The sequence below is a fragment of the Penaeus japonicus genome, unplaced genomic scaffold (assembly GCF_977035675.1).
Source record: "Penaeus japonicus unplaced genomic scaffold, GWHDUDI00000001_assembly GWHDUDI00000004, whole genome shotgun sequence".
Classification (NCBI taxonomy): domain Eukaryota; kingdom Metazoa; phylum Arthropoda; class Malacostraca; order Decapoda; family Penaeidae; genus Penaeus; species Penaeus japonicus.
In genome coordinates, this window is record NW_028234406.1 from 35954749 (window position 1) to 35966599 (window position 11851).

The following is an 11851-nucleotide window of genomic DNA, read 5'->3' on the forward strand; positions in this document are numbered from 1 at the left end:
GAGAGAGAGAGAGAGAGAGAGAGAGAGAGAGAGAGAGAGAGAGGAGAGAGAGAGAGAGAGAGAGAGAGAGAGAGAGAGAGAGAGAGAGAGAAGAGAGAGAGAGAGAGAGAGAGAGAGGAGAGAGAGAGAGAGAAGAGAGAGAGAGAGAGAGAGAGAGAGAGAGAGAGAGAGAGAGAGAGAGAGAGAGAGAGAGAGAGAGAGAGAGAGAGAGAGAGAGAGAGAGAGGAGAGAGAGAGAGAGAGAGAGAGAGAGAGAGAGAGAGAGAGAGAGAGAGAAGAGAGAGAGAGAGAGAAGAGAGAGAGAGAGAGAGAGAGAGAGAGAGAGAGAGAGAGAGAGAGAGAGAGAGAGAGAGAGAGAGAGAGAGAGAGAGAGAGAGAGAGAGAGAGAGAGAGAGAGAGAGAAGAGAGCAAACCAGACAACTCCTATTTGCCGTTACGCCGGCGTCTCAGCGCATCGTTACAGTGTGACGCGGGTGTGACATGAGACTAATGGTTAGCGATGACAACGTCACAGGTTGAGATTAGTGTTGGGGGGACAACAACAACCGCCGCGTGAAGTGCTGTTTCGTTCTATATATAACTCACACTCGTGTCCTGTTGACAAACTTCAGGCGCTCAACGTGGACGACCAACAAGAAAGGGGAGATCGTAATGACACATCTGGAGGCGATTCCTCTTTCTTCGTCCGAGGAATCTTGAAAAAGGAAACGCTTCGAGATTTTGAAACTGCGGTGTTTTCGGAGACGTTTGATCTTGGGGAACGATTGCCTTACAGCGGTCGCGGGAACAGAATGAGCAGAATTATGGAGTATCGTTAATGAATCTTTTCATATCCAGCTCTGTTTCAGTTGATATTCATGAATGACTTATCTCATACATTTGCTTGTTCCAGTGATAACCTCAGTTATCGTATTAACTAAACAACAATTGTGGAAAGGAGACGTTTTCACTAAGTAAATTAAGTGTTACAGACCTACTGAAATTGTCAGCCTTGACACCTCTCCCCTGCTGAGGGGTTACATAGCCCTGTCCGGGACGCCGTTGGCGAATCCTGAGATTAGTTCCAGTTTGGCAACGGTATTCGTGTGGGTAATGATGCGTGCGAGTCGGAAGGAGACAGACCAAAGGCCTCCAGTCATCTGATTTATCCTTATAGATACCAGGAAACATGGCGGAGTGAGAAGGGGGAGGGGAATGGGGTGTAAACACAAGAAGGGACGGCACCGTGCACGTCGCCCGGCGCCCTATATATAAATATTCTCTCAACTCCAACAAGGGGCGCCGGGCGGCGAGCGATAGGTGGCACACAGCACCTCGGCGGTGTGTCGTGCGGGCGTGCAGGCGCGTGGGCGTGTGGTCCGCCCCTGAGGTAGACATGGAGGGCTGATATTGGCTTCAGCGACGAGTCGCTTGTAGATCAGAGTCCCTGAATCGTTGTCTGCCCTGACGCGGGCGCAGTGAAGGGGTCGTCGGCGGCTCGACGCGTCCTTCATGAGTGCGAGGACATGGGCTCTTCGTCGTCACTGTGACGAGGGTACCTGTGGTCGTCGCCTCCGTCGCTCGTCGCGTCGTCGTCACGTGACCCACCTAGAGAGTCTCGGGAGTAATCGAGGTCCCCGACAGGATAGCCCGACACGCTGGAGACAGCTGACATCCCCGAGTAATTTCTGTCCCGACGCGTGCTGGCCACACTGAGGTCCTCGGGCTCCGTCTGCTCCGGGAGGGTGGAGTGGAGGCCCCGCAGGAGGTGGGCGGCGTCGGCCAGGCGGCCGCTGTTCATCAAGCCGCTCATGGGGTGACTGATCACGCGCCGGGGGTCGCGGCTCTTCCGCTCCCGCCGCTTCTCCAGCTGAAGAGGTTCCTCCTCCAGGAGCGTCGCGGGCGGCGCCAGTTCCTCCTCGGGGAAGTCCTCCTCCTCTTCTTCTTCCGGCCCTATGGAGTACGTGTCGCTCTCAGCGAAGGTCGTCTCACTGTACTGGATGGCCTCCACGCGCTTGTCGCTGTCGGGGTCGTTGGGGCATTTGTGGTGGATCAGGTGGTGGCGCCGCCGGTACTTGCCCGAACACCGCACGCACTCGAACGGCTTCTCGCCCTTGTGGATGAGCATGTGAGCCTTGAGCTGGTTGGAGTCGGAGAACCTCGAGGAGCAGAGTTCGCAAGCGTACGGCCGCTCTCCAGTGTGGACGCGCAAGTGGCGACGAAGGTTGGCTACCTGGACGAATTGGCGGTCGCAGTGGGTGCAGTGGTAGGGCTTTTCGCCCGTGTGAAGCCGCATGTGCGTCTTGAGGTGATGGTCCCGCGTGAACCGCTTGTGGCACTCCTTGCACTCGAAGGGCTTCTCGCCCGTGTGGGTCCGCTCGTGGTTCTGGAGGACATGCTTGTAGCCGAAGCTTCGGTTGCAGATCTTGCACGTAAAGACACGGTCAGGTCGGCCGGCTGAGGCCTTCCGTGCGGGCGTCGTGCTGGTGTAGGGGTCCAGGCGTCCGTTACTCCCGGGCGGGGACGAGCCGAGGGTGGGCGAGGGCGTCTCCGACCCCAGGCCGCCCGTCGTCGTGGCGGCCGCGAGGGACGCGCCGATGAGACTGGGGTGACTGAGGGGCGGCGCGAGGGACGGGGACCCGCCGATCCCACTGGACGACGAGAACGACGCTGGCGACAACGAACTGCCACGTCGCCCCGACTCCACGGCGGAGTCCGGCTTGACGGGCGAGTCGTGGTGCGGCAGGTACGAGTTGGCTGAGGTAGTGGCGAGCTTGGACAGAGTTGCGAGAAGTTCTCGCTGACGCACGGAGTCCGCAGCGGCCATAGTGGCCAGGAGATCCCGCTGGCGCGACGTGTCAGCGGCGGCCAGCGTGGCGTGCAGGCTGGCCAGGGTGCCCGAGGTGGGAGGCAGCACGGGCGGGAGCCCCGAGGGCGGCTGACCTCCTAGGAACTGGTGAGTGGACCGGGCGGCCGCCAGCGACGCCATCAGAGTGGCGGGGCTGAGGTTGGGCCCGAGTAAGGACGGGTAAAGCATGCCTGCGGCGGCGGCCTGCTGCTGCGAGGACAGGGCAGCCAGCTGGAGTGGGTGGTGCAGGCCGGGGAAGCCGGGTAGGCCGCCTCCGCCGCCCCCCAAGTGGTGGTGGCCACCGCTCAGGTGTCTGGCGCCCAGGTGTGCGCCGAGGCTGATGCCTAAATCCGGCCCGCCCGCCTTGTGGGTGAGGGCGCCGCTGCCGGGGTCCTTGTCGCTATCGCCGCCGTCTTTCATCACTGGACACGTGTCTGCGCCGGGCCCCACGCCTCCCGCCAGCCCTGCAAAGCGGAAAACAGTGTTAATTGTGCTCTAATATACATTATAATGTTATGCAACATACACCATGCACCTAAAAAAGAAGAAGAAAAGATCTCCGACACAGATAATGCATGCGCATTACATCTGACACGATGGACAGCATTAACTTTTCAGGCCCCATCAGCATGACACGGAGCAATATATAATGAAGACCGATGGAAACTGCGTTTTTAATGGTCATTATCTACAATTGCACACTCACAACACTGTAAGATAAAGCGGATTGCTATTAATCCTATCAAACTGACCCACTAATTACATAAATCAAAGCTGTATGAATGATACGAATACACAATAGCTCCCACCATCTCCATTTTTTTTAACGAGCCAATATAGATGGTTTCTATATTTCTTTTCCCTGCCTACCCATAGTACCCCCACGCCCCCTTTCCTCTCCCCTTCCCCTACCGCCAATGTGTCCAGCGAAGACAATATTCGAAGGAGGGGGAAGGAGGGGAGGGGAAGGGAGGGGGGTTCCTGTGGAGCGGCGTCCCCCGTGCCCCATCATTTGTCACGGGGTCACTTACAGGCTGACACCTAAGGGCGGGCGGAGGCGTGGTCAAGGGGGAATGGGAGGAGGGGTAGAGGGGAGGGGGAGGTAAAGCGTTCCTTCTTAAAAAAAAGAAGAAAAAAAAAACCACACGATCTAATGATGATTTTTAATTGCAAAATATGATAAAAGATGCAAGCACTTTTCCCAACGTAAAGCCGAAGAGATAAAGCGAGAAGATGCTTCATGGATTTTATTCCATGCGCACAAGGTGGCCATCACCCCCCCTCACCCCCCATCCTCCCTTCTCAGTCACATTCCCACCCCCTTTCCCCCTCCCCTCTTCCATCACCTTGCCATCCCCCCCACCCCTTCTTCCATCACCTTCCCACCCCCTATCCCCCCCTCTTCCATCACCTTGCCACCTCTCCTCCCTCCTCCTCAGTATTGATGAACTACGGGCATAAATGACCAGATTGCAGTCGTAAAACAAGGATTAGGCACGAGGGAGTCTTCCTTCACTTACTCCCCTCCCTCCTTCCCTATTTCCTCCTTCTTCCCCTCATGCTCAAATCCTCCCCTCTTTTTCCCCCTACGCTCGATTCCTCATCTTATCCTTCCCTGCCTCCTCTCAGTCCTCCCCTCTCCTTTTCCCCTCACACTCAGTTCCTCCTCTTCCCTTTCCCCTATCTCATCCTTCTCGTCACACTCCTTTCCCCTCCCCTCCACTCTCCTTTCTCTCCCCTCATACTCAATTCCCCATCTTCCCTTTCCCCCTATTCCATCCTTCCCCTCGCATTCAGGTTCTTCCCCTTCGATATTCTTCTTCTCCCCCCTCCTACCTCCCTCCCTCCCATCCTTTGCCTTCCCCCTCAAACAATCGGTTCTTTGCCTTCCCCTCCCTTCATTCGTACGCCCATACATTGTGCGTTAAATCAACCTAACACGACTCGCACACACAAATCAATCAACACTTGTATTTTATACGCAAATGCAGACGCAAACAAACATACGCATACACACAAACAGGCTCAAATACACATACAGACTCACTCACTTTCTTTCTCTTTCTCCCTCTCTCTCTCTCTCTCTCTCTCTCTCTCTCTCTCTCTCTCTCTCTCTCTCTCTCTCACACACACACACACAATCGTTACTCTCCAACACCCCATGCTATATCGTAGTCTGAAGTGCACGGACGGCTGCTACTGACAATTTAATATTCATCGCCTTTTTTCAGCTACGATTATGGTGGGGTAGGGGGATGGGGGATGGGAGAGGGGGGAGGGGAAGGGGAGCGGCCCCTTCTATAGGTCTCCTTTGAGCCGAAACCACGAGAGAAAGAGAGAGAGAGAGAGAGAGAGAGAGAGAGAGAGAGAGAGAGAGAGATGGAAAGGAGAGTGAAAAACTAAGTACAAGACACTGAAATACATCCTTGAACAAAATAAAAAGAAGAATTCAATTTATTCTCTCATGGGAAATGTTTTTTTTTTTTCTAACAAGATGCGAGATGAGGACACGGAATAGAAGGAGTAGATGAAGATTAAGGAGGAAGAGGGGTAAGAGGTGGTGGTGGTGGTGGTGGAGGAGGAAGAAGAGTAAAAGGAGGAGGAGGAGGAAGAAGAGGGGTAAAGAGGTGGAAAGAGAGGGAGGGGAAGGATATAGACGAAGAAGAAGAGAAAAAAATAAAAAACAGAGGGGATTAGAATTAGAATTCAAACCGTCAAGAAACAAACCTCCCCCTCTCCCCCCACAACGTAAAAAATGAAAAGAAAAGAAAAGAAAAGAAAAGAAAAGAAAAAAGAAAACAGGAAACAATACAGTTTCCGCCGAAGTCCGCGGCGAGCGTCTCGAGCCCCCACTTCGTCCTCGAGCCAGTCTCATCCCGAGGAGGAGCCCCGTCGGCCTCTCAAGCATCAAGCCAAATTGGAAAGCGCACTGCACCCGCCCCCGAAGAAATTGGTTTCCATGACTTACATTTACATTTATATTGCCGCTAACCACGTGGGGAAATGCCATCTGATTATGTCGCCCGCGCTGGTGCATTTGTGGCAACTGTTTGATCTTCCCGAGACCGGCTGCGGGGATGGCAACCCTCGCTAGTTAGTCACGTGATTCTGTATGGCTACTATGGTAACTATTATGACAAGATCTGCGGTATGATTATGACGTAAGATTTGTCCGAATGCTGAATTACTGAAGTGAAAGATGTCAGGGAAGAGTAAATAACAAAGAATTTATGTACGAGAAAGGAAGAGGAAGAAAATTATTCATTCACGGGGACGACAACTCAACTATAGCCCGCTTTGTAACAACTGCACGATGAATATATGTAAGACGACAAATATTCACTATGTTCTGTAGTGACATAGTGTACAATGCAATAGTCACTGTCTCAAATATATTCCAACACTTAATATACGAACAAAATTCACATTCACTCACTCACTCACGCACACACACAATCACACATGCAAACAAACATATTCTTTGAACCTTGAACTTCCACTCGATAACCACTTTTTCAACACGGAATGTAGACAGAGAACATAAAAAAAACACTAATATTTCCCCCCTTTGACCACCGTAACAGCTCGGTGTGTTATGTAGCACACGGTTGATCTCAAACAAGAGCCCCTTAGCTATTCTGGCATTCTACACACACGTCCCTTTCAAGAGGCGTTGCTCCACACTTGATCATTAGTGCCCTACTGATCCTTCCCTCCCTTCACTCTCCCTCCTTCCCTCTTTTTTTTCATCCTCTCGTTTCATGTCCTCCCTTCTCTCCCCCTCTCCCTCATCCCCTACTCCCCTCCTTTGCTGATGAATTTCTCTATCTATCATAACTTCCCTCTCCTCCTCTCCTCTCCTCTCTCTCGCTCGCTCTTGCTCTCTCGCTCTCTCTCTCTCTCTCTCTCTCTCTCTTTTCGCTTGTGTTCACTCCTCGTTGTATTTGTGTTCCGCCTTCATATCTTCTTCATCTATCCATTGTGTTCTCTAAGACTATCTCGTAAAGGGATGTTGATATTGTTTCGCTTCAAAGACAAAAGAAGGACATTGTTGTGACAGAGCTCTTTTTGAAATTTCCAGAAAGGGTCTCGTGAAAAAGGAAGAGAAAAAGGAGAGAGAGATAGAGATAGATAGATAGAGAGAGAGAGAGAGAGAGAGAGAGAGAGAGAGAGAAATGAAAAGCCTATGAAATTCGGTGCAGTTACATTCATAGAATAAGGAGGCTTAAAATTATATCACGTAAATAAAATATAACAGGTTTTTATAGGGCGGTAAAAAAAACCATGAAATGCAACACTTCAAAAGACATCTTAAGTAACACGATTTAAGAAAGAAAGAAAGAAAGAAAGAAAAAAAAATGCATTAACTCAAAAGACTTCACTCGTGTAGATGAAAGCGCATGCACGTTACACTAGCGTTTGTGTACGTTCTCCCTACAAGTAGAATGAAGAAAAAAATAACTCGTTCAGTGCCTCTTAAGCTCAACCGTTTCCAGTCACGCTTTATGGGCCAACTCTTTCCGAAATTTTCTCCCCTCAACTCCAAGGCCTAGTGGCATGTTCTCCCTTCTCCCCTCCCCCATTCTCCCATTCCCAGCCTCGCCTCGCCTCCCCGCCCACCCTTCAGCGCCCTCTGCTTCAACTTAGGCCTCTGTGTTTACGAGTGTTCTCACACCCTTGCTCTCCTTCATTCTTCACTTTGAAGTTCACGCTCCCCCCCCCCCCTCCTCTCTCTCTCGCCTGCGTACGAATCAATTCAGTAAACCATCCGAGCATGTGCCCTCTCTCCCTCTTTCTCTCTATCTCTTTTTCCCTCTTTCTCTCCCTCTCTCCTTTTCTCCCTTTCAGCCTACCAGGCCACTACTCTCCCCCACGTCTAGGCCTAGGAATGAAAGAGGGGAAAGAACTGGACCTGAGGCAGAGGGGGGAGGAGGAGGAGAAGGAGGAGGGGACGAGAGCGCTTGGGTTATCACACACACAGCCCAATGAAAAAAGAGGAAAAGGAAAATGGAAAGAAAAACTGTACACACGCTTTTCGCTGGCGCTGTACAAACAACATGATGGAGAATGAATAATAAATGCTCGAAAAGAAGAGAGAGAGAGCAGGGGAAGTGACACTGAAAGAGGGGAAAAAGGGGTAAACACGAAAGAGGCCTGTAGGCTGGACGTCTGGAAGGTGTACACGGACGGGGGGTTGCGCCAGCACTATACATCACACGGAAATTCTCGGCCTAGAGAGCAAGGGAGTAAAAGAGGTGGGGGTGAGAGAGGGGAGGTAGAGGAGGAGGAGAAGGAGGAGGAGGAGGGGGAGGGGGAGGAGGAGGAGGAGGAGGAGGAGGAAGAGGAGAAGGAGGAGGAAGAGGAGGGGAAAGAGAGAAAAGGGGGAGGTGAAAGGCAAAAGGGAGAGAGGCGAAAGAGTGGGACTGGGGAGGGTGGGGGGGGGGGTGTAAGGCTACGATAAAAAGTTGCGAGTTTGAGGAAAATAACATCAGTTGTAATGGATGATTCTCGGGCCAAAAAAACTGACAGGATTATTTGAATGAAAGGTAGAAGGCTGCAGTGATGAGGAGAAAGAATCTATAGAAAAAAAGGATTAAAACGTCCCCTCTGAAAAAGGAATAAAAAAAAGAATACATAATAACAAGCTTCGAAACACAATAAATAATAATAATAATAAAAACATACAGACGAAGAAAACAAATAACTAAATACCTGAAGCTCAAAAAATCGAAACAACAAAAAATACCCCACATAAGGGAAAAAAAAGGAAAAGAAGAAGAAAAAGAAAAAGAAGGCGAAGCAGAAGAAGGAAGAGCGAGGGAGAGAGGGGGAAAGGCACACAAGCGGCCGTGGAAGAGAGGAAGGGTCAGAGAGGAGGGTGATGCCAGCAGTAATACCTCAAGAGATGTTCCAGAATATCACTTGGAGGGAAGAGAGAGAGGGGGAGAGCGCGCTGAAGAGTTGGGTGAGGGGGAGGGATGGTGAGTGGGGGGGAGGAGGGAGGTAGAGAGGAAAGGAGGGAGAGAGGGAGGGAGGAAGGAAAGGAGGGAGAATGGGAGGGAGGGTGGAAGGGAGGAAAGGAGGGAGGGAGGAAAGGAGGGAGACTGGGAGGGAGGGTGGAAGGGAGGAAAGGAGGGAGACTAGGAGAGACGGTGGGTGGGAGGAGAAATAGAAGGAAGGGGCAGGGGGAATGAGAGAGAAGGAGTGAAGGAGAGAGGGATGGAGGAAAGGAGGGAGAAGGAGAAGACTATAGAGGAAAGGAGGGAGAGAGAGAAGGAGGAAGGGAGGGGAGGCGGAAGGTGGGAAGAGGGAGAGAAAGAGAAGAAGGGAGGGAGGAAGAGAAAAAAGGAGAAAGAGAGGTGGAAAGAGAAAGAGAGATAGGGAGAGATAGATAGATATATAGATATATAGATAGAGAGAGAGAGAGAGAGAGAATACGGGGCGGAGGAGAGAGGAAAGGAGGAAAGGAGAAAGAGAACGAGAAAGAAAAAGAGAGAAAAAGAGACAGCACGCGCACACGAAGAAGGCCTTAAGGTGACAGCCGACGCAAGAAACACGTAATTAATAATGACAAAGAACGGCGACAGGAGAAGGAAAAAATTGCTGATGACGAAGACGAAAGAAAAGTAAGAAATGATGAAGATGTGGAAATGATGTTCGTAGGACGTGGGGGTGGGGTTAGAGGGGGTAGGGGAGTGGGAAGGGGTGGGGGAGGAAAAGGGAGGAGGAGATAAAGGAAATGGAGGCAAGAGGGAGTGGGGAGGAGAGTGATGATTATAATGATGATGAAACTAATAACATCTTCCAATAATAATAATAATGTCGGTAACATTAGTAATGATAATGATATCAATAATAATGGGGATGATCATAATAACAGATAATAATAATAATAATAATAATAATAATAATAATGATAACAGTAAAAATGATACTACTACTGCTAGTAATAATAACAATAATAACAGTAATAATAATAATAACAGTACATAACAATAATAATGATAAAAATAATACAGAAAATGCATATAATCAAACAACTCGGTAAGAGAAAGACATAAAGAGAGATAAAAAGAGAGAAAGAGAGAAGGGGAGAGAGAGAGAGAGAGAGAGAGAGAGAGAGAGAGAGAGAGAGATAAATAGAGAGAGCGAGAGAGTGAGAGAGAGAGAAACAGATGAAAACAGAAAAAGAAGGAGAGAAAGAGAGGGACGATGAAAAAAATCCTATTAAATGCGGGTAGGCCTTCTCCTAGGGTGCAGGGCCGGGGGCTGCAGATTAAGGGGAAAAGGGGTGTGGACGAAATGAATTACGAAATGAAAACAAAAAAGAAAAAAAGGAGAAAAAGGTACAATAAAACAACTGAAAATCTCAAAGTAACTGAATTCATCTCGTGGTCATGAAACCATTTCGAAAGCTGTTCTATTCAAAGGAAAAGGAGTCAATGTAACAAAAGCTTCCTCCGTAACACCTGAGTGCGCAGACCTGAGCGTTCTCTTATTTCTTCTCTAAGGTACGAAAAAGAAGAAGAAAACGGAAATGAAAATAAAAGGGGGGGAAAGAAGAGTCCGACAAACATAAAATCTATCACATACGTATATATAGTCAGTCTCTCCATAACAGTACATACGCACATTGGTTGACGCATACCACTCGGCACTCTTACACAAACAACAGAAAGAGAAAATCACAAAAGTGAAAAAAAGGACTCTGAAAAAGTTAGGAAATTGATTTGTCCTCCTCCCCCTTGCATAGGCCGAGTATGAGGGGACGGTTGTCATGGTAACCTGCAGCGGGGACGCGGAGGAGGAGGAGGAGGAGGCAGAGGAGGAAGAGGAGGAAGAGGAGGAGGCGAGCAGGCTGGCCGCGGGACACCAGTGGCGCTGGTCACCTAGCCTAGGCCTACTGCCTCGCGCCACCCTAACCCCACCCTCCCGGAGGCCTAAACGATACTAGGCCGCCATCTTTCCGAGTCTCTTCCTCCCTGGAAAGGCCGTGGCGCTGCAACCCTTCCCTCGCCCTCAGCATCCGAAGGAAAAGAAGGCTGTGCGTGCAGGCTTTTCAAAAGGGGGGAATAATACCACTTGGCACTTATCATCAGGGAGGTTATAAGGTTATAATCTACTCTTTCTTCTGGCACTAATCACTGTAAGGTATAGCAATACTATCGGCCATGCCTTCCGAGGTGCCTTGTGTAGTAACGTAATATTTTTTTCTTCCCCTAAATCTCAAACTTTCGAAGAATGATGACTTCTTTCAAACTTTCCTTCCCCTTTTTTTGTTTTTTGTTCCTGAATTGTTTTCTCTTTTACTACATCTGGCTCTAAATAAACACTAAAACATATTATTGCACTTTCCCAAATCAAAATGAACTTGAGGAAACGACAGAGAGAAAAAAATGTACACCTGTCTTATCAATTCGTTTAATGCCTTGTAGTGCAAAGAGAGAGAGAGAGAGAGAGAGAGAGAGAGAGAGAGAGAGAGAGAGAGAGAGAGAGAGAGAGAGAGAGAGAGAGAGAGAGAGAGAGAGAGAGAGAGAGAGATAATATATATCTGTACATTTCTAGGGATTTCGACTTAGAAAGATTAATTTCAGAACCAATGATCATAAGAGTCTGGTTAAAAAAAAAGAATAAAGCCTTTCACAGCACGATAGAGATGAGGTCAAGAGTTTTACAAGTATGAAGAAATGTCTAGGAAAAGGTGATACATAAATAAGGACATAAATACAGACAGACAGATACAGATACAAATACACACACAGAGACACACAGACACAACAAACACACACACACACACACACCCAACGCACCAACCGCCCATCGCACACACACACACACACGCACATGAAAATCTCCGAGCTACATGAAAGGGAGAGAAAGGAAACCCTAGTGGAAACTGGAGGAAGGGTGCCGTGGCTCACTCGGTGAAGGCAACACGACCGAGACACCCAGAGCCTAGGCCTATAACCCCCTCTCTCCCTTCCCCCCACCCCCACCTCTAGAGACGTGAAGAGTCAGGCAATCA

General features: G+C 49.6%; 1 protein-coding gene across 2 annotated transcripts in view; it reads right to left on the reverse strand.

Moving 5' to 3' along the window:
• Positions 1 to 318: 318 nt before the first annotated feature.
• LOC122254943 (uncharacterized) overlaps positions 319 to 11851 on the reverse strand; it is a 115956-nt gene continuing 104423 nt past the window's right edge. The window contains exon 3 of one of the 2 annotated variants that reach the window (XM_086536542.1): positions 319 to 3290. In XM_086536542.1, the coding sequence (XP_086392668.1) occupies positions 1489 to 3246 (1758 nt within the window). In that variant the 5' untranslated portion in view covers positions 3247 to 3290 and the 3' untranslated portion in view covers positions 319 to 1488. The remainder of the gene's footprint in view (positions 3291 to 11851) is intronic. The other variant, XM_043018828.2, reaches the window with a different exon arrangement.